Source organism: Nerophis ophidion, linkage group LG03, assembly GCF_033978795.1.
Source record: "Nerophis ophidion isolate RoL-2023_Sa linkage group LG03, RoL_Noph_v1.0, whole genome shotgun sequence".
Classification (NCBI taxonomy): domain Eukaryota; kingdom Metazoa; phylum Chordata; class Actinopteri; order Syngnathiformes; family Syngnathidae; genus Nerophis; species Nerophis ophidion.
In genome coordinates this window covers 49,530,221-49,552,949 of record NC_084613.1, presented here as the reverse complement: position 1 = coordinate 49,552,949, position 22,729 = coordinate 49,530,221, and the positions used below count along the sequence as shown (strand labels likewise).

General features: G+C 40.3%; 2 protein-coding genes across 3 annotated transcripts in view; one reads left to right on the top strand and one right to left on the bottom strand.

Moving 5' to 3' along the window:
- The window catches only part of LOC133549749 (uncharacterized protein KIAA1522 homolog), a 76,310-nt gene extending 63,112 nt beyond the window's left edge, over window positions 1-13,198 (top strand). For both annotated transcript variants that reach the window (XM_061895486.1, XM_061895485.1), the window contains exons 3-8: window positions 3,994-4,137; window positions 4,264-4,307; window positions 4,390-4,516; window positions 5,717-5,824; window positions 7,840-11,508; window positions 12,492-13,198. In XM_061895486.1, coding sequence (XP_061751470.1) covers window positions 3,994-4,137; window positions 4,264-4,307; window positions 4,390-4,516; window positions 5,717-5,824; window positions 7,840-11,508; window positions 12,492-12,502 — 4,103 coding nt within the window. In that variant the 3' untranslated portion in view covers window positions 12,503-13,198. The remainder of the gene's footprint in view (window positions 1-3,993; window positions 4,138-4,263; window positions 4,308-4,389; window positions 4,517-5,716; window positions 5,825-7,839; window positions 11,509-12,491) is intronic.
- si:ch211-67f13.7 (uncharacterized protein LOC565426 homolog) lies at window positions 12,643-21,445 on the bottom strand. Its single transcript, XM_061895504.1, has 8 exons — window positions 20,996-21,445; window positions 20,823-20,938; window positions 15,956-16,062; window positions 15,718-15,892; window positions 14,368-14,485; window positions 14,217-14,296; window positions 14,065-14,153; window positions 12,643-13,986 (listed from the first exon to the last, which is right to left on the bottom strand). The coding sequence occupies exons 1-8, from the start codon at window positions 21,368-21,370 to the stop codon at window positions 13,460-13,462; spliced, it is 1,587 nt and encodes a 528-aa protein (XP_061751488.1). The 5' UTR covers window positions 21,371-21,445; the 3' UTR covers window positions 12,643-13,459.
- Between the last annotated feature and the right edge of the window lie 1,284 nt (window positions 21,446-22,729).

The following is a 22,729-nucleotide window of genomic DNA, read 5'->3' as shown; positions in this document are numbered from 1 at the left end:
GCTGCACAGGATTAGCGCCTGAGCTCTGATTGTCCATTGGCTGTTTAGACCATCTCTGCGTTGAAAGCAACTGACAAAAACAACTTTTTCAAAAACAACACAGATGATCATCCCATGCTGGCGTGTGAATGCGTTCTTTATTAGGCATCCTGCTCTTTTAGTCGTTCATTGCTGCTAACTTCTGTCAAACTTTTGGATTCTAAACAAGCTATAAGAGAAGTCATGGTGGTGCTTTTGACTAATGACTTCAGCGCTAACTTCTACTGCTTTACCATAGTCAAGAAGAAAGGTAAGAGGGGGCAGGACACATTTGGGGTTATTTTAAATGATCAGTTTCATAGAGCAGGTGTGCTTAGCCTAAGGTGGACCACTCTTAGTCTGTTTTCATCATGTAATTGATGTCTCTCATTCTTCAGATTTAGTCCAAATTTTTAGAAATGGTTTTCAAAATGTGACTTAGGGTCCGCTCTTAGCCCGCGGCATGTTTTTTTTTTGGCCCACGTCACTTTGTAAAAATTAAAATAAACCATAAAAAAAGTGACGTCTCCGCGCTGCGACTTGTCTACATCCAATAGGATCCCCTGCTGGCCTCACTATGGACTGGTCTCTCACGTTATTAACCCTATCCATTTGGCATCCATTGCACCGGCCACCCAGCGGTGTAGGGGGGACCCCACATCTGCTGTCCCTTCCAAAGTTTCTCATTGTGCTCATTGTGTTGATTTTTTTATTGCCCTGATGTGGGATCTGAGCCGAGGATGTTGTTGTGGTTTGTGCAGCCCTTTGAGGCATTCGTGATTAAGGGTTATATAAATAAACGTTGATCGATTGATTGAATTTATACTAATAACACTAAAGTACTGACATAAAGTTTTGAGTCTAAAAACCATGTACAAAAGTTTTTTTTTTTTTATTTCAAATATTAAAATAGCATTTTTAATGATGTGGCTTGGACAGTCTTGGTTTTTGTATTTCTGTTACAAAATTGCTGGCAGTACATCACATGGCCGTTGAGGCTAATTTCAGCATGACCTTACAGTGAGTAGCCAATGTAGTACAGTAGGTGGCTAAATGCAGAGCAACTGTCGGCATTACGTAAAAGTGTCTTAGCAGGTTGTTAGGCTAATGATCCCCCATGCGCTCCTGGAAAGTGGCCTGGACATTGAAGTGACATTTAATTTGTTTGAAATAAAATAGAAAGAATGCTTTGTATTGTCATTAAACCAACTCCTTCTCTGGTGCACACATGCAATCAAAAAACAGACTAATTTTTCTATTGCAAAACTTAAGAGATGAAAATTTAAAATAGTGTAATTAGATTAAAAAAAATTAATAAGGAATAAAAGGTACAGTGTTCTGACTATAAACGTGTGGAAAAAGTAAATAAGGCAATAATAAATGTAAATATTGCACAGATTAAATGGTTTTGCAGTAATCATGAGTAAATTGGACAATGAGAGTTATGATGCATGACACTATATATAGATATAGCCACAGTAATCAAAGTGCTCAGTTGGTGAATCAAAGGGTTTGACTGTAGTTCTGTGCATGAGAGGACTAAGAGCAGGGGTGTCAAACTCATTTTTATTAAGGGACACATTGTGATTACAACTTACAAGTCCTTGGATGGTTGGTTGTAACAGTAAATAAGTATAAATATAAATGTATAATAGTCTTGTTACACAATTTGCATAGGCAACTGTTATTGATTTTCATATTTTTAGATAAAGTTGGAATTGGGGGTTAAATCACCAAAAATGATTCCCCGGGCGTGGCCGCCGCTGCTGCTCACTGCCCCCCTCACCGCCCAGGGTGTGATCAAGGGGGATGGGTAAAATGCAGACAATGATTTCACCACACCTAATGTGTGTGTGACAAACATTGGTACTTTAACTTTAACTTGTTTTGAACCTAAGTCAAGGTGATGAGCAGATATTTAGGCATTTTTTTTAAGAAGAACAAAAACTGCTTGGAATATATTGTTGCATTATCAGATAATATTAAAGCGTAGAACACATGCATTTTGTTATTCTGTAAAAATCAAAAGATCAAATATATTTAGTGCTATATTTTTTTCAGGTCTTTGCAGGGCAAATAATGATGGTGTGGACTATGTACAAGTAAATGATGTGACGGCCAACATGAAATAACATGACGGACCACATAAAATATTGTGACGGGACCACATCAAATGACATAAAACAAAATAACCGATTAAAATTGTGTGTCAGACCCCATCAAATAATGTGGCGGACAGAATTAAATAATGTGTTGGATGACACAAAATAATATGGTGGACCACATCATGAGGCGAACCGCATAAAATGATGTGACAAACCACGTCAATTGACATCACAGGCCACCTAAAATTATGTGACAGACTGCATAAAATGATGTAGCGATCACATTAATGAACAAGGAGGACCACACAAAATAATGTGGCGGACCACATAAAATGATGTGGCGGATCACATTAATGACGTGGCGGATCACATAAAATGAAGTGGCAGACGGCTTAAAATGTTTTAGAGATCACATTAATGACATGGCGGACCACATAAAATGATGTAGAAGACCACATAATATAATGTAACAAACCACAATAACGACATGGTGGACCACATACAATGAGGTTGCCAGATGAGTTTGACATACGTGGTTTAGAGCAGTGGTCCCCAACCACCGGGCTGAAGCCCGGTACCGGGCCGTGGCCCGATTGGTACCCGGCCGCAAAAAATTTTTTAATGAATTTTTATTTTAAAAAAAATATACACATTTTTTTTATATATATATATATATATATATATATATATATATATATATATATATATATATATATATATATATATATATATATATATGTAAATATACATATATATATATATATATATATACATATATATATATATATATATATATATGTATATATATATATATATACATATATATATATATATACATATATATATATATATATATATATATATATATATATATAAATATACATATATATATATATATATATATATATATATATATATATATATATATATATATATATATACATATATATATACATATATATATATATATATATATATTTTTTTTTTTTAATTTATTTATTATATCAACATAAAAAACACAATATACACTTACAATTAGTGCACCAACCACAAAAACGTCCCTTTTTCATGACAAAGAAGAAAAAAAAAGGACAATCCAACCACCCTCCCACCCGGGCCGCGGGACAAATTATTAAGCGTTGACCGGTCCGCGGATACAAAAAGGTTGGGGACCACTGGTTTAGAGTGAGGAAAAAACTGTTCTTGAATCTAATCGTCCTTGTGTAAATGTATCTGTAGTGCCTCTCAGAGGGTAACAGGTCAAAGATATAATTGTAACATATACTTTATTATTCTATTATTTTTTTTTCACTGAGATGTAATATAAAAAAATGTTGCATTCAATTACATAGAAAGCGGTGGTGATCGGAGTGTGAGCATGTAAGACATTCATTAGTCATAAGAAGTGGTTTTTCAGGTTTTTGACATGTCTGAAGTCATGTGACTGAATACCATTTCTATCTCAAAGGTTATCTTTTTCCTGGATGGCGTCCACAGTCCTTGTCACGTAATCACAGCGTCTCCTAATTAGTTCATACTCTGCTTGCACAGACGTATTCATTCTCTTTTCACTGTCTAATGAGATTAGATGGAGTCCAGAAGAATGTGCAAATCCCATCATAAATTGTACATATTTTGACTTGATAATCCTTTGCGTCATTCTCAAAGCCAAGGTTTAATCCTGAACCAAACAACGATTTAATCGCTATAATATTTTTTCTGTTGTTGCAGTCGGCCTCTTGTTTTGCTTGTTTGGGCTTAAATGTGTCTTGCAGCAACATGATTGCTGCTTTGGTGTCCGTATGGGCAGCTAATCTGCTGTTACAGTCCCAATGCTCATCACCTCCCGTGGCTTTCTCTCTCCTTCAAGCTGTGCTAAATCTGCATGAGGATGACAAGACCTCGCCTCCTCCCCTGCTTCAGGAGAACGTGTTCATTGAAGGTAGCAGGCCCAAGTACCTGGAGGACCTTCACAGTGAGGCCTTGGAAGGCTTGAAAATGATGCGGCAGGAAGGTATGAAGCGCCGCTGACAGTTTCATAGCGTAGTGCTTTATTAGTGCCAAAATATTCATAACGGCCCGGGTGAATTATGCCAAAGAATTTCACCTAGTAAACACTTAAATGTTGCTATCCTTGTAGAAACCAACCCTGGAGTAGAGTTCCAAGATAATGAAAGCACAATTGTAAGTGAAAATCCACTAACTATTCAAACCTTCCAAGATTCTGAATGTTTGTCATGATTAATGTGTGTTATGCTCCTGTTAGTCGATGATGACGGTCCAGACAGACGGAGAGGGTGGGGGGTTTACGTCTGACAGCACCATTCCTGATGCGGTCTCTGTGAAGTCGTCCGTGTCTTTGAGGTCTTCCCGCTCTGGACTCACCAGGCAAGGTAACTGCAAAAAAAGCAACAAAAAAAACCCACCCCAAAAAACATGGTAAATCAGTTGTTAGAAACTATCATGCAAGCCGCACAATGACTATGAACATTAATTAACATTCAATAAAGTGTAAGCCATTTTTGGGAAATCATTATTTTGGGCCGAATGTGACGTGAAACGCTATTATTGTCAAGGCCGGAAGTGTGTGACTGGTGGGAAAAAGAGAGTTCTTGACTTTGGACGTGTTTGACAAAGACGAGACTTTTTACACTGGCCTTAGTTAAGATAGTTTACCGTTTTGAGCGCTTTAATACTCACATATTTGTGATAAAAAGCGTCACTCCCCACTTGCATCTTGCACTGACAGATGCTTGCTGTGTTGACACACATTCAGTGTCACTAAGTTTGGCACCTTGGGTAGTTTGTCTTTTTAATTCTGTCATGCTCTCATGTTTGATAACAATAATGCGTTCTATTTAAATAAAAAAAACGTTCTACTCGTCTTCTCCACTCTGCTTGGGTAACCCTGTTTCATCTTTATAAAACTGTGCCAACAGGTTTGTTTCGATGCGTAGTAGCATGGATAGTCCATTGCGTAAGCAGGAAGATGGGTGGGGCTGTTGAAGTGAAGTGAATTATATTTATATAGCGCTTTTCTCAAGTGACTCAAAGCACTTCACATTGTGAGACCCAATATCTAAGTTACATTTAGACCAGTGTGGGTGGCACTGGAAGTAGGTGGGTAAAGTGTCTTGCCCAAGGACACAACCGCAGAGACTAGGATTGTGGAAGCGGGGATCGAACCTGCAACCCTCAAGTTGCTGGCACGGCCGCTCTACCAACTGGGCTATACCGCCCCACTGAAAACGATCATGCTTGATTAGGTATTTTACCAAGCCCACAAATTTACAACAAAAAAACAAACCATTGTTTTAGATGGAAGAAAACTTTAATAATAGTTTTCTATGAGACATTTTGGGGCCCCTGGAAATCTGTGCCGCCGGGTTTGGCTGATGGCAAGGCCGTCCCTGACACTTACTAAAATAAACAGGACTTCATGTGCAGTAACACATTAGTCATGATAATGTAAATAGATGGCATGTGCACGTTGATTTGACTTTAATTATGTTGATGTGTGGAAAGTAAAAAAAAATTATTTCTTAACTAACCTTATGCGGAGTCCTCTTTTCTTATTGTCCTTGTTTGTCCAGAGTCAACATTCAGGCCATTAAGCTCTGGGAAACCGTCGGAAAAAGGCAGGACAAGACGACGACGCAGGAAGACGACAGGCATTCCTCAGCATGTTCAACGAGAACTAGGTATGCCCCTTGTGTTTCTAAGTAATAGGTGTGATTTAGTTGCGTGACTTTTGAACGGAAGTAAACAATGTGGTGAGCCACCAAACCAACATGGCTACTGTGTAGCAAACAGTGTGAGAACTATAGGAGTAGGCAAGGGGCCTAGATCTTCCCCATTAAAAGCAAATTATGGCAAAAAAATCAATTCATGCAATGGCATCCATATCCATCCATCCATCCATTTTCTACCGTTTATTCCCTTTTGGGGACGCGGAGGGCGCTGGCGCCTATTTCAGCTACAATCGGGCGGAAGGTGGCGTACACCCTGGACAAGTCGCCACCTCATCGCAGGGCCAACGCAGATAGACAGACAACATTCACACACTAGGGACAATTTAGTGTTGCCAATCAACTTGTCTTTGGAAGTGGGAGGAAGCCGTAGTACCCGGAGGGAACCCACGCATTCACGGGGAGAACATGCAAATTCCACACAGAAAGATGCTGAGCCTGGGATTGAACCCAGGACTGCAGGACCTTCGTATTGTGAGGCAGACGCACTAACCCCTCTTCCACCGTGAAGCCTGGCATCCATATACGATATCAAAAAAATATTTGCCGAATGAGCTCCAAGATTATCCATCGGTCACTTTCCCAGATATGTCGAACGATCTGGTGCACCAGATGTACATCATTCTGCATGACAAAACAGATGAAAACTTGGAAAAGCATGGAGGTCTACTACTCCTTTGTGTGAGGCTGGGTCAAGGAAATTGGTATCAACACTCTCCTGAATAAATCATATAGTTTTTGCTATGGTGATGTTGCATTCATGATTTAACTTTCCGTCTACACCCATGTTTGCTGTTATTGTTGTTCCATGTGCCCTTTACGAGTGTGTATGTTTTTCCTCGTCTTTCTCAAAAATAATTTTAGATGTCAACATTTTGTATGTGCTGAAAGTTTCATTTATGATTGTTGCCTTTGGTAAAAGTTTAACTCTTTTAGGTTTTGCTCATATTTCCTTCTTTTATTTATACTCGCCCAGTAGCAAAAATAAGATTCAAGAACTCTGAAACAACATAAAATGCAAATAATGTCAAGATAATACTTAAATGGGAAATACTCAACAGAAAAAATATACCAAACAAACCTTTAACGAAGTGATCACTGCAAACTCGTACGTTCTTTGATTCTGCTCCCTTGGTCTGAACTGCGTGCCACTTTTCTCGTCGTCTTTCATAAAATCTTGACATCTTTTGCTCTTCTTGATTACCTCTCGAGGAACTCTGATGAAACCTGTTTCGCTTTTGCAATTTGAACGGTTCTACCAGACTAAAACTACGTAAGCATATTTCTTTGAAATAGGCAAAATGCTGCCAGAACACACTGACAATGGACTGTCACTGGCCCACCACATCGAACTTTGCATAGTTAATGCGGATGTGACGTCAGATAAAACCAATAGCAGAAGTTAATTTGGATGGTCAAACATAATCTACAGTGGAACTTCTGAATAGGAAAACAGTTTAAGGGCTGTGATTAAGTATGCTGGTAATGCAAATTGTTCATATTTTGATCCAATTTTCCTATAATAGCAACACGAACAATCTTTTCTATAGTCAATATGATGCCCTTTTAAACTCTTAACTGGTAGTGCAGGGAGCGTTTCAAATGCCTCACGCATTTGTACTTATTATAGATGTTTATAAATGTGTTACTTAAAATATTAAAATAAAACACAACTTAAACACTCTTCTTTAACTGTGATAACAAGTGAAGAAGTTTTGCATTTTCCAGTCGCTTCTGGTGTTAATGCTTACTGTCTTTGCTTAACATCACTTATTGAGACCAGTCCTCCTGGAATGTGTCCTAAATGCTCGCACTATGGTGACATAATTTTGTTATGTGTGACAGTTTGAAATCTTGTGTGACTTAAAAGTCTGACTTTTTTAAGATTTAATCTTGAATCGTATGACTTTAGATGTTTCATTTTATTTGTTAAATGAGCTTATATTAACAAGCCCTTCTTTTATTAGGATTGGACAGGGTGCCTTCAAAATTTGAGAGAGAAGAGGGATTCAACAGTGAGCCCTGTGACAGCGACCATCAAGGACCCTTAAGTGTGAGACAAATGAAGACCAATGCTAGTCATGTGGATGACCTGGCGCTGCTTCAACGATTGGGCCCTGACTTGTTGGATGGGCAGAGGCCTCAGTCCGTGGCTTTTCCCTCCATGACCACTACCAACAGTCTCCAGCAGGAGAGGCCCTCCCCTGTAATGTTAATTTCTCCGCAGGCTACTTACATGTCCAAAATTATACCAAATGCCGTTTTGCCACCATCTATTGAAGTGGTGGAGATCAGCCGTGGCCAAAGTCGCAACAGCCTCCGCACTGTCAGCAAGAGTAGCCTGCTTTTGTCTAGCCCTTCCCCATCCCGCACCTCCTGTAGAACTAGTTCTTCCAAAGCCTCCAAAGGAACCTATTCCTCCCACCATAACCCTTACAACTCGTCAGACACCTCCTGTTGGAGCCACTCTGACTCCTCAGAGACTTTGGTGTCGGACTCTTCAACCATCTCCAGCGGCAATGCCTCTAGAAAGGATAATTGTCACGACAATGAGACTTCCTCCATCAGCAAATCCTCTAAAGTCAACTTCAATGGTAATCTCAGAATCAATGAAAATGGAGGCAAGAGGGATGGGCATTTTCGCAGCCTTTCCGTCATGAAGCCTAAAAGGGCCCCGCCTCCCCCAAGCCGTTCTTATTCTCTGCACAACAAGATGAAGCGGCGGTCACGAGATTTAGCAGAAGCTGTGGACATTTTAAAGGAGTCCTCTCCCCAAAGTGTCTCAGCTTTAACTGGGGGAACTGATGAACCCGAAGCTTCTCCTGTTACAACCATGGACAGTCCTGGCTACAATGGGGACACCAGCTCTCTGGAGGACTCCACAGGTTCTGTGTTATTTAACTTGTCAAAATTACAGCAGGCCAGTGAATCGTCCAAGGTAGGAAACACAGTATCTTCTTCACAAGGAAAGAGAGAACCACTGCAAGATTTTAGGAAAATAATCTCCCCTTCCAGTGGCTACTCAAGTCAAGACTGCACATCCCCGCAACTTCAGGCTTTTAGCTCCTCGCCGAAGCACAAAAGAGGGATCCTAGCAAAGCTTCAAAGGTTATTTCCCAGTGCCTCAGCTCCATCACCCCTCCCACAGTCTGAAACCCATGAAAACAGCAAATCCATGAAGGATAAGATGTCTCAACAAGACAACGTGGAATCTGCAAGCGTCAGCCCCTCTGTGAGGACCTTGCGAGAACTTTTTGACATCCCTCCACATCCCAAAGTCCATGCACCTCCAGCTCCGCCTCCAGAAGTCTGGGCTCATAACAAACGCACCTTTGAATTGCTCCTGGGACCCCCAGCTCCAGACAATGTATATGCCATCATAAAAAAGAATCCAAAAGACAGAAGGCAACAGAGGGCATCTCCTTGTGTGTCTACATCTGTGTCTACCGAGGGCTCTGTGAGGAGTTTAGCAGGAGAAAGAAAAGGGAACAATCAGACGGTGGGGGCTACGGCTGGAATTGCACATGCGCTAGAGATACGGAAAGTTGAAGAAAGTGCACTTTTGAATGCGAATGAGGTTCACCAAATAAGGAACGAAAGACTGACTCAGAAAGTTGATTTAGAAGGGACTGGGAACGTGAACGAGAAGGATGAAAATGTACGAGTAAATGACATACTGAACGGAATGTTAGTGAAGGCTGTAGAGAAACGTGAAGAAAGGCTAGCGGCGAAGAAAGACAAAGACAAAACGTCATTCACACAGTCATCAGAAGTGAAGACTAAAGTGGATGTTATACATACCATTTCATTAATACGCTCAACTCCATCCCCATCTCCTCCTCCGGCACACCTTCCTCCTGAGCCTCCTGGCAGACAGGTCAACAATGCTGTGTCCTATGACTCTTCTTGGCCCCCACCACCTCCACCAATAATACAAGTGGTGAGTGTGCCTGATGAGAGAGATTTCCCCCTTCCACCTCCACCCTTAATTAGTGAAGGAGGGTTAATTGCGCCCCTGCCGGCATCGCCATCCAAGTCAGTACCTGCTGCAACGATAATTACAGAGCTTCACTCCTCCAGTACCACTCCATCTGTTGTTGTGGTCACAGAGCCTGAACTGCAGAGGTCTGAAACGTCACATGTGGTTGCACCTCCGCCTCCTTCAAGTATACCCCCTCCGCCATCGTACACAGCCCCTCCTCCGCCATCATATGCCGCCCCTCCTCCACCAGTTACGGTTGCAACCCTTTCGACGATTACAGAGGTCATCTCTCCTCCATCCAAAGATGTCCCTTCTCCAAAACCTAAAAAGGGTTCCTCGCCACCCCCTGGAGAGGTTACAGCTTTTATAGCTAAAGCTCCCTTGGTTCAAATGCTCCATTCTGCTATAACAACAAACATCTCTCCACCTTTAGTCAAGGCTAAAGAGGATCCTTCTACTGAGGTTGCTGAAACAATCTCTGTTCAGTGTTCTGAGGTGGTTGCTCCTGCATATTCTCAAGAGAGTTGTCTTCAGTCTCCTGAAGAGGAAACCCCGGTTTCCAATCTCAATCCACCGCAAAGTATTCCTCCTCCACGACCCCCTATTGAACCGCTAAAGTTACTCCAACGTTCATTGGAAGCGAAAATAGCCCTTCAACATGAGACCATCTCATCAGAATCTCAAAGTGAACAGATTTCATGTAGTAAAATTCTCCCTCCGCCTCAAAATGTTCCACCTCCACCTTCCTTGGAGTCCCTCCCTGCATTTAAAGCCGCGTCCCCAAACACCGATGAGGTACCTGCCAATGAAGCCCTTCCTATGCTTCAGAATGAAGCTATCATCCCTTCTTCACCAGAGAAGCCTGAGGAATTCACTTGTTCTCCACCTATTGGCATTCCTGTGCCACCACCTCTTCCCACGGGGGGGCTGGACTCTCTTTTGCACCCGACTAGTCATGTAAGCACAGCGAAAAAAAGCCCTGAACCCTCATCTCCTGTGCAAGAAGAATCTCTCCGTGTGGTAACCCCTTCCCTTCTGCAGATGGTCAAACTGCGGCCTGTAAAAAGCAGCCCTGAACCTCCCATAGCAGAGGAGCCAGCGAAAGCTAAGGACATTTTGACAATTCAGCAACTCAATGACCAAGTCCAAACAACCCTGCCCAACAGTGAGGCTCCTCAGAAGCCCATTAGAAGATCCTTAATCATACTGACACCTTTGCCTACATCCACGTCTCCACCCGCCTCCCTACCAACTTCACCCCAGCCCCAGTCGGTTGTTGTTCCACCTGCACCCACGGTCCTCAAGTCTACAGTAATCACAAGCTCTCCCTCCATGAACCTACAGGAGGCCATACGTATGAGGACAGCTGCCAGGTCAAATGACAGCTCTGCTGCGCCTCGCCTCAGCTTCCAATTGCCTACGTCGCCAAAAGACGTCTGTCACTCTCCCACCAGCACGGCAAACTTTATCTTTTCGAAGAACAACACGAGAGTGGTGATAGAGACCAAGCCACTGGGAGAAATTTCTACAACAGAGATTAATGAGACAGAGTTGATGAAGAAAGTAAAGAAGCCACCACCGGTTGCAAAGAAACCCAAAACAAAGGCAGTGGATGCAGAAGGCAGTGATGCGGCACAACCAGAGAGCATCATGGGTAAGAGAGAATACTCTACAATGTTTATTAGTTAATTCCTGATTACCATAATGCCCTTTGTATAAGACAAACTGTTTTTAACACACAAAATGAAGCTGTTTTTAATATTAGTGAAATGACACCTGCTAGATTATATTTGAAAAAGGATAGAATTGTTCTTTGCTGTTCATCAGTTGATGTACTAACGCCATGTTAATGTTAGCATCATAACCCTTGTTGTTTTTTTACTTGCACAACCATTGACACACTTTTTTGGAGTAAGTCACTGCTGCTTCTCTCCACGTCACAGGTGTGTGAGTGACAGGATGATAAGCTCACTTAGGGACTTTGTTTGAATTTCTCAACCACACATTTTTTCAGTCTTTTTTTATGAACAAACAAATGATCTAAAACTCTCATATGATAGTTAAGTGATAGGGACTATTTTTAGAATGCACCTGTTGTGCCAAGTCAGGTGTGTCTAAAGTGTAGACAGGGGACCATTTTCTGCCCACAGCTTCTTATAATGATTTACACACAAAAGCTACAATGTCAGTCTTTCCTTCAAAACAACATATTTTGACCTACAGTGGGTTTGTATATTCAGACCCTTTTAAATGTTTCACTCTGTTTTGTTGTAGCCTTTTCCTAAAATCACAAGTTATTTTGTCACTCTTTAGTTTACTCTGAGCCCCCCATCATGACATAAAAAAACAGAAATGTAGAATTTTTGGCAAATTTATTAAAAACAAAAGAACAATAAATTACATGTACATAACGATTCAGACCATTTGCTCAGTATTTTGATGCACTTTTGGCAGCAATTACAGCCTCAACTATTTTTGAAGACGATGCCACAAGCTTGGCAAGCTTTATTTAAAAAATGAAAATTATGGCTTTCTTCCTGTTTCTTTCCATGTGTTGTAAAAGTGCAGAGGAGAACACTGTCTAAATTTTATCAGATAGTTTCATAGAAAATAACTTTATACTTTCTCCATTTCCAGATTCAGCGTAAAAAAGGCATGACTCAGTATCAGGTATTGCCGAAGGAGAGACATGATCCTTCCATAAGAAGACGAGGTGGTTTCACTGCAAGTTGCGAGATGACAACATGTCACTTTGATGCAAATGGTGTGGGTCTTTTTCTCCAGCGGACATGTAACTTTGTAGACACAGTATGTTTTCTTCGTTCTCAGCTTTACTGCTGCGAGAGATAAGTACTGCTTCCTGCTGTTTGAAATCGATTGTACCGTATGTCCTGCTGAATAAGTGTGGGATCAAAATTCCAACAACGGGACTTAAGGGGGCTGGGCTGTAAATATAGCATGTTGATGTCATTTACCAAAGACGTTTCCAAAAACATGTGACAGAAAATGAATCTTAAGTTATTTTTGCTGTTGTTGAAAAAAAAGAGGGTCCCAACGGATGTAAGTTGTGACCAATAAATCAAGTGTTTATGCATAGCTCTTATATTAATTTGTGTTCTTTTCTCACAAATTCACTGTCACCCTTTCATTTAAGGTTATGTGTTCATGACCCATAATGTAATCTGGGGTCAGTAAATGTCAAGTTATACTGAAATTCCTTTAGAACACATTTATTTGCTGCTTTTGGCTCAAATAGTGGGATATTTCTGCTTTGAACCCTATTTCAGAGACTAATGTAATAAATCATGTATAAAAAGGAAAGAATAAAGATTTATGGACATTAAGATTGTGATTGTTAATGCATTTGATTGAAAGATTTCTCTTGCCCTTATTTCACGGTTGGCCTGAATACCTGTAGGACAGAACGATGAACTACCAAGTATATTCTGTATTAGTGTTCAGGAATGGTTAACACGATATTCATTACTTAGTCTTTTTCATACACCTCAAGCCGATTGGAGATTGTCCATGTGCTGTGCTTAGTTGAAAGACAAAATAATGAACACCTTAACTGAAATGTGACATTTTATTGAGATGTGAAGAAGCTACCTCCATGGGAAATACCAGGTCTGCTCTTTGTCATCCCCTTGCTCATCATTGTGGACCTCAAAGAATTGTGTTCTTGTCCCATGTGTGCGATTATGCTTTTCTTCGTCGCCTGGGTCTTCAAATTGCAGCACATTTCTCTGCTGTGTGACTTGTGACGCTAACATTCCCTGCGACTGCAGCCATTCATGCAACGCTTTCCCTTTTGTTTGATTGACTTGGACTAACTTTCTTCCAAGTTCTTCCTTTAACTTCTCTGAAAAGTCGTCCTCAACTTCATATCCCGATCCGTTTTCTCCGAACTCATTTGAAACGCTCTCTTCTGACTTTTTCCACTTTGGGTTGGCAAATTTCTCGACTGCAAGTTCTTTCTTTTTTTCTAGAATTAGCATTTTTGTTCCTTCATCTTCATCATGCTTGGATCCATTCACACTTGGGTGTTGGAGATGATTTGGTCTTCTGACAGGCAGTAATCCTTCCTCTGCAAGCGGCTCATCGGCAACCAGCAACGCACTCCTTACGGAACCTTAAAAGATTTTACATTTATAATGCAACTGAACTAGTAAAAAAGATATTGGCAAAAGGTAGCTAAATTAAACCGCACCTTCCAGGAAGGTTTTGTGCGACTTGAAGGTCTCACATCGTGAATCACAGCACTCACATATGGAGTCGTCCCCTGAGAGAGCCCTCCACCTAACATATGCACACATAATTTTCATTCCACTTGGAAAGATGTGAAATTATCAATAGGCTCACCTGTCCTCTTTGTAGGTGCATGATTTGTGTGCTGGACCTGGCTTCTCTGATGTGACAAATAATTTGCAGTGAATCTTAATCTAAGAACAGACACACGAAAGCTTAAATAACTTTTTTTTGTGAGAGCTGAACAATGGCTGTTACTTTTCACCTCTTTGTCTGGGTCAGAAATGAACTGGAAAGCTTGGAATGAGAATCTCAAGGTCTTGTTTGTGTGAGAGATGAACTGAGAAGCCCCTCCTGGGTACCGCTTGCTGTCCAGCATGCAACTGTGGAAAACATGAATGTCCTAAAGACCACCAATGGAGTAACCAATATGTGGGCCATTCCACCACATCGCTGCCATTTCCTTTTAACTAAACTCACATTTTAGTCTTTTTTCAACTCTAAATGTGTATTATTTAAAGCATATTAGCCCATCTCAGGCAACTGTTTTTGTACATAGTCCCAAAGTCAAAGATGACTCATTTGATTAACATGACTGAAATTAGCATAGATGAAATACATAAAATATAGCAAAAGAGCATTCATGCTAATAGCATGTTGACACTCAGCAGATCAAAAGGGATTCAACAAAAAAATGAAATTTAGGGTAAAAGGAGTGTACTGAGATCACCCCAGTCTTCGTTGAAATACCAAACACATGAGTGAAATTACTTTTAGATATGAATGATACATCCCGGGGACCATGTGATTTATGGCATATTCCACAATGTTCTGAGAGAGTAATATGTTAAGGTAACAGGACTGAGTGAAAACCATGGGACAAAATGTGTGTAAATCTAAACTAAATTGTGTTTGTTTTTAAAGAATATAAGCTTAATGCATAGTTGACGTAAGGAGTAATATACATTTGTACAAAAAATAAAACCTTTAAGGATTTTAATTATTGTATTTCATGGTAAAGTTAAATTGTAGGACAGGACAAACAACGAACGCTATTTTACCAGTGTTAAATTAGCTTTTAAAACGGCATTCATTAAATATGCAATCAGTTCAATGTGCCTGGAAATTAGGGATGCAGCTATCGATTATTTCAGTAGTTGAATTATCTGTTCATTAGTTTGTTCAATCAATACAGTAATCGAATAAAACACTTCATAACTTCAATGCGTGTTTCAGAGAATATGGTTCAAACTTTTTTCTGCTTGCCATTAACACTTTTTTCCAAATATACGCACATCACAATTGAAACTGGACTTTTAACGTCTGTGAGTTAAGTAAAAAAACAAAAAAAAAACTGCACTGTTAGCAGCTCACACATACCACCACGCTCATGTGCAGTAAATTGCAGCGGCCTTGCAGGAACTATTTCCACGTATTTAAATTTCCCGGTGCTCCATGCGTTCTGTATTTTACAAATGTTTATTAGTTACACTAAAACGATTAACCAAAGCAACAGATTATAAACGTAATCTTTTTTTCTAATTGAATTACCAGATTAATCGTTGCAGCTCGAAAGGGGACGCAGGCGGCATTGATTGCTGTACTCTATGCTTACCCTAAATGTCCAATGATTGTGTATTTGTGGGATGAAGAAGAGCTGCTAGCTAGTGAAGCATGGCAGCTGTCGATGTACAATTTCCTTCCAGCGGGCAGATGTGGAGCAGAGACTTGGACATGAACCTTCTGCCCAAGTTGGTACACCCGAGTATTGACAGAGTTCTTCCATGAATCTGAATTCAACACACTGGTTTTACTTTGACATTATATTCCATGTGTACAGTTTTAAGACGTACCATCCATCATTTGGATTAGGAACACATCTCGACGCGCTTTCAGGGTTTTACGCACAACAGCATCTTGCCATGTGGGCTTGACTGCCAGCTTGTACACATGGTGGTACCTGTACAAATACAGCAGGGGTCAAGTTCTCATACACAACAAAATAAAAGGATATACTTCCATACCTACATCCCGAAGCCAAATTCACACATTTCTTTCAAACGTTTAGCATGATTTTACTCATGCTTCTTTTCATATTTAATTTATGTTATTGGCACCTACTATTTTTTTTTCTTTCGATCATAACATTCTAATAGATTGTTTTGTGCTGTGAGCAAAACATGGAAATGCATGTCCGTATCAAACTACATAAAATCCCAACAAGTATCTTGTGGAATGTAGTTTACATTCCACTTTAAAATTGAATGGAAGCCAACTCAGTCCAACAGCGCTACTTACTGGAGAGGTTTGTGTATTACAGACAATTATTGCAGTTATGTTTTTGTCAATATTTTCATCCATCCATCCATTTTCTACCGCTTATTCCCGTTCGGGGTCGCGGGGGGCGCTGGCGCCTATCTCAGCTACAATCGGGCGGAAGGCGGGGTACATCCTGGACAAGTCGCCACCTCATCGCAGGGCCAACACGGATAGACAGACAACATTCACACTCACATTCACACACTAGGGCCAATTTAGTGTTGCCAATCAACCTATCCCCAGGTGCATGTTTTTGGAGGTGGGAGGAAGCCGGAGTACCCGGAGGGAACCCACGCATTCACGGGGAGAACATGCAAACTCCACACAGAAAGATCCCGAGCCTGGATTTGAACCCAGGACTGCAGGAACTTCGTTCAATTCAGATTAATCACTTTTGAGTTGTAAATACAGTAATCGCAATAATCAGTTATTTACTTGTTTGCATGATTGAAAATTAACTTTTAAAACAACCCAATATTTTTTGGGCACAAATGCAATTTCACTGTCAGAATGTCATAGACAAAGTGTTTTACTTGAATGTAAGTGATTTTTGTGCTCAACACCTGGTAACAGTTTCATATAAAGTCTAAATGTGTGTTTTGAAGTCAAATGTGCCACAAAGCACACTAAACATACCCAATCATGTCCTAATTTTATAGTATACTATGTTTATAAGCCACAGACCAGTGTAAATGCCAACTATTTTTTTTAGCTTATCTTAGAGTGCCGTACCTTATGTATGATCACCTATTTCAAGTTAATGCCTAATATATCCCTATTATTTTAATCTACCACTTGTTATTTCACTTGAAAACAATGGATCATCTTAAATTTGGGGTGGTTTTCTATTCGTTCCAATACTGTACACCCCTGTAAATTTAGTCAACAAATTGATGCTACTCTGGTGATACTTGAGAGTTCCTGGTAGGTGTGTGCGATACTGTACATTTAGAACCGATAGCAAATAATTACAGGGACAGTATTACCAATACTGATAGTGTTGTACTTGTAAGTTTCACATGAACATCACAAAAACGTTGCAAGATCCAGAAAAATCCTGCAAATGGCAACAATCCACAATAATAATAATAATAATAATAATAATAGATCTTATTTGCATTGCACTTTTCATTTGAACAACATACCCCAACACCAACTGCATGGTAGGAATGCTGCAAGTTGACTGAACAAAAACGAAAGTTAGTGATCCTACCGGGGAGCCAGACCTTCACTACAATAACATGGACGTCTGGCTAACTTCCAGTTTCTTCTATGACGTCGAAGCATTTGCCTCATGCAGTTGTTTTCGATATTGCAGCGTTTTAGTTGAGTCATATTATTTTTTAATTTGCAACATTTTACTGTTCATTAGTCATATATTCGTATCACACATTGTTTGTATTATCAATTATTCTATGCTATGTGTTCTGTGTTAATATTTTTGGTTTGTCCAGAACGAATGAATGGGATTTCCATTATTTCTTATTGACAAATATGGCTTTGGTTTTCATACGATTCTGTCTGCGACAGACTTTTTGCAACGAAAACTAAAGTACCGCTGTATCTGAGTTTAACAATATCAACACTAACATTATTAACACAAAAAAACCTAATTTCTTAAAAGAACCAGAAAATATTGATCTCAAGAGACTAAATTTGATCTGACACCTGATACTGTACTATTAGTATTGCTCTTATCAATATTGGATTGACTCGCACACCTCTAAATCCTGGGTCAGAATTCAAGCTTTCTTTCGAAGAAGAGGCTGAGTGATGTATCACAACATCATTAAAGTTACAAACACACTCGCTAACTCTCAGGTAACTTACGTTAGCCTAGTATGGACATTTATGGCAAATAATCCCAAAGGTGCAGTGTAAGTGAAAAAAAGAGAAAGTTTTTACTCATAATATGTTTCATTAGGTAACCCAATACCCATATTACAATATATTCATAAAATATCTGTACGGCGTGGCGCAGTGGGTGAGTGGCCGTGCGCAACCCGAGGGTCCCTGGTTCAAATCCCACCTAGTACCAACCTCGTCACGTCCGTTGTGTCCTGAGCAAGACACTTCACCCTTGCTCCTGATGGGTGCTGGTTGGCGCCTTGCATGGCAGCTCCCTCCATCAGTGTGTGAATGTGTGTGTGAATGGGTAAATGTGGAAGTAGTGTCAAAGCGCTTTGAGTACCTGGAAGGTAGAAAAGCGCTATACAAGTACAACCCATTTATCATTTATGTAAACAATCAGATTCCGGTATGGCGTTACTACTATGACAAAGTTTTAATAAAAGTAATCTACATGTTTCTACTTCCAAACCAGTACTTACAGGTTAAAATTAGTCACTCTGTGTCACTATGTAATTTTTCCTAGCAAAAATACATTTGTGTTCTTGCAGATTGCTTAATAAATGATGATGGTTTTGAAAATTTATTTGACTACCCTTCATTGAGTCGACTAATGTTTGGTTGGACTATTACTTCCACACTATTTAGGGATGTACTGTAACAATGTGAGCATTTCATATCACAATTATTGTAGTATTGTTGACTGTTTGTAAAAATTACTTATGCACACACACTGAAATCTTTTGATTAAGTCTTTTTTTAAATAGCTAAAACAGACAGAAAAGCCACTATTTTGCATTTGTGTTTCTTATGCTTTCACTAAGAGTGTTTTAGTCCTAGTCTTTTTTCTGTTTTAATGACTAATCTTCGTTTTAAACATTGGTTTGTACTGTAGTACTATAATATTTATTTAAATAAAAAATTGCTTGACAAAATCTATTGTTTATTTTTTCTGACAGACATTGTGGCGTCCTACTCTTTTCATGGTTACATGGTCTCTAGTCATATAGCTCTTTGCTATACCTGGAATGAGACCCAAAGCGCTTTATATCACACATAACATTCACCCATGCACACACACATTCTCGCACCACAAACACACATCTGTCTTCTATTATATTTTTCAAAATAACTGTAGCAACGCTAAGCAATTACCATTTACCATGAATTGATGGACCCCGACTTAGACTCAGTCAAGAGTCTGGGTGTCATCCTCGACAGCACACTCTCCTTTTAAACCCACATAATCAGCATTACCCGGTCTGCTTACTTTCCTCTACGGAACATTAGTTGTCTTCGCCCATCCCTTACCCCACATACTGCTGCCAAACTAGTCCATAGCCTTGTCACCTCTCGCCTGGACTATTGCAACGCTCTCCTGTTTGGTCTCCCCCACAAGTCACTTCACAAACTTCAGCTTCTCCAGAACTCTGCAGCCCGTATAATAACCAGAACCCCTTCAATCCAGCACATCACCCCTGTTTTGCAGCAACTCCACTGGCTACCCATCATACAGAGTATCCACTTTAAAATAATTCTCGTCACTTTCAAAGCCATCCATAACCTCTCTCCATCATATCTCTCTGACCTGATCCATGTCGCCACGCCCTCATGTTCCCTAATATCCTCTTCATCCAGCCATCTCACTGTCCCTTTATTTAAACTGTCCACCATGGGTGCCCGAACTTTCAGCCGCTCTCCCCACATCTTTGGAACTCTTTGCCACCAGACCTTCGTAACCTGGACTCAATATCCCTCTTCAAGTCAAGACTCAAATCTCACCTATTCCGGACTGCTTATTCATTGTAATCTTTGTTATTATTATTGTTGTTTTTATCCAATTTGATTTTATTGTTTTGATTTTGTACGGTGTCCTTGAGTGCCCAGAAAGGCGCCTTATAAATAAAATGTATTATCCATCCATCCATTTTTCTACCACTTATTCCCTTTGAGGTCGCGGGGGGTGCTGGTGCCTATCTCAGCTGCATTCGGGCGGAAGGCGGCGTACACCCTGGAAAAGTCGCCACCTCATCACAGGGCCAATACAGATAGACAGACAACATTCACACTCACATTCACACGCTAGGGCCAATTTAGTGTTGCCAATCAACCTATCCCCAGGTGCATGTCTTTGGAAGTGGGAATAAGCCGAGTACCCGGAGGGAACCCACGCATTCACGGGGAGGACATGCAAACTCCACACAGAAAGATCCTGAGCCCGGGATTGAACCCAGGACTACACAGGACCTTCGTATTGTGAGGCAGACACACTAACCCCTCTGCTGTTATTATTATTATTATTCTCCATTTTCTATCACTTATTCCCTTTTGGGGTCGCGGGGGGCGCTGGCAGTTATCTCAGCTACAATGGGCGGAAGGCGGGATACACCCTGGACAAGTCGCCAACTCATCAAGTTATTAAACAAGTTTAAAAACTTATTCAGGTGTTACCATTTAGTGGTCAATTTCACAGAATATTAACTGTACTGTGCAATCTACTAATACACGTTTCAATCAAAGCAATCCATTTCAAGAGTGGCGGGAACACGGTACCTTTGATATCGACATTCAATGTCGACATCGATCTGAGGCTTGATCCTTCTTGGAAACCTATTGCTCGAAGGTTCATAATGGAGGATGTATTTGTAGATCAAAAAGTCGCGCGTCGCCTGTAAAGGAAGTCATTTGGAAGTAGAAAAAAAACACGAGCGGTCACGACGCGGTACCTCACGCCTGGAGTCGCACGCCGTCAGCGGGTAGGTGAAGAGGATGTCCCCGTACGGTCGGAGGACACCGGTGCCCTTGCAGTTGCTGCCCAGCTTGAGCTCCGACTCGTCCGCACCGAACCCGAAGAAAGAAGGCTTGACTCGGACAACAAGGTCGGTGGTGGAGCAGGTGACGGAAACGTCGGGAAGCGATGTCGTCCTGGGTGGTGATGCTCGCTGAAAATGGCCCATTAAGACTGGGGCAGGAAACTTGTTTAATGTCGACGCTTTTTGCAATTTTGATAACTTTCTTTCTCTCCTAAGAGCTAACGAAGAGCCAATAAGGCTAACAGGTGCTAAGACGCCCAGTAAGAAGTAAATATGTCGTCTTTGCATGGTCTTTCCTCGCTAATTGCGCGCGTGTAGACGTACGTTATACTCACAGCTGGAGTTAATTAGCCGCTAGGGTTGGGTTGAAGCTCATTTTAATGACCTTGATGCAAACTTTTGAATGACGTACATAAAACTGAATCACTTTAATATCAATAAATATATTAAGGCAATGTACTACCAGCCTTCCTGAGTCCCAATCCACCATCATTTTACCATGAATTGATTAACGTGGGCCCCGACTTAAACAAGTTGAAAAACTAGTTGGGGTGTTACCATTTAGTGGTCAATTGTACGGAATATGTACTGTACTGTGCAATCTACTAATAAAAGTTTCAATCAATCAATCAATCAATCAATCGCTTGTTGACTTTAAAATGTATTAGTCCTGATTCAATTTTCATATGGATGAATTGACCTCATCATTATCATCATTTATTTTTATTCCTTTCATGAAAATGCATATTTACAAGACACATACAATTGACACATTCATTGTTTTTTTGTTTTGTTTCTCATACCTTTCCATGATCAGAAAGGAGCAGATGGAAGAATAATATTCTTATATTTATCTGCCCCCTTTTTAACACAAATTACAGTATTTTAGATGACTTTATAACTGTTCCCTCCACCAACACCCAAACTCCAACATACTTTTCCATTTTCCTTTAAGCATTTTCACAATGACTCGTCCAATCTAAGTCAAAATTCAGTTTGATATAATTACAGTTTTCTCTTTTTATAACTCTTTTTAAATACAAAGATATTCTTACAGCTTTTTAAGTCTGTGTTTACAGAATTTTATGCTTTCACACCAACAACAGACAAGCACATTTGTTTAAAATTTGTTCGGATTCTTGGATGTTTAAAGTCATGCGGCCTTTGGTTCTCATCTTCAGATGTGTACACAAATAACTTTTGTATGTCCTTCGGAAGAACTTTATTTCTCGCTTTGAACATCATTAATAAAGTATTGAATTCTATAATGTCTTTTAGTTTGAGTAATCCTGACCTAATGACCTCAAAATATCAGTGGGCTATACCACGGCCGGTAAGCTCGGGTGGTTGGCGCGTTGTGTTAATAACGCTAAGGTCGCGAGTTCAATCCCCGTACGGACCTTTCATTTCTCTGCTTTTTATTGATTGTATGTAGTTTATGATATATCTCTGTAACCCATCCATCCATTTTCTACCGCTTATTCCCTTTAGGGGTCCCGGGGGGCGCTGGTGCCTATCTCAGCTACAATCGGGCGGAAGGCGGGGTACACCCTGGACAAGTCACCATCTTATCACAGGGCTATATTTCTGTAACTTGACAGATAATCACATATACTACATCACATAAAACAACATAGTTAATGGCCA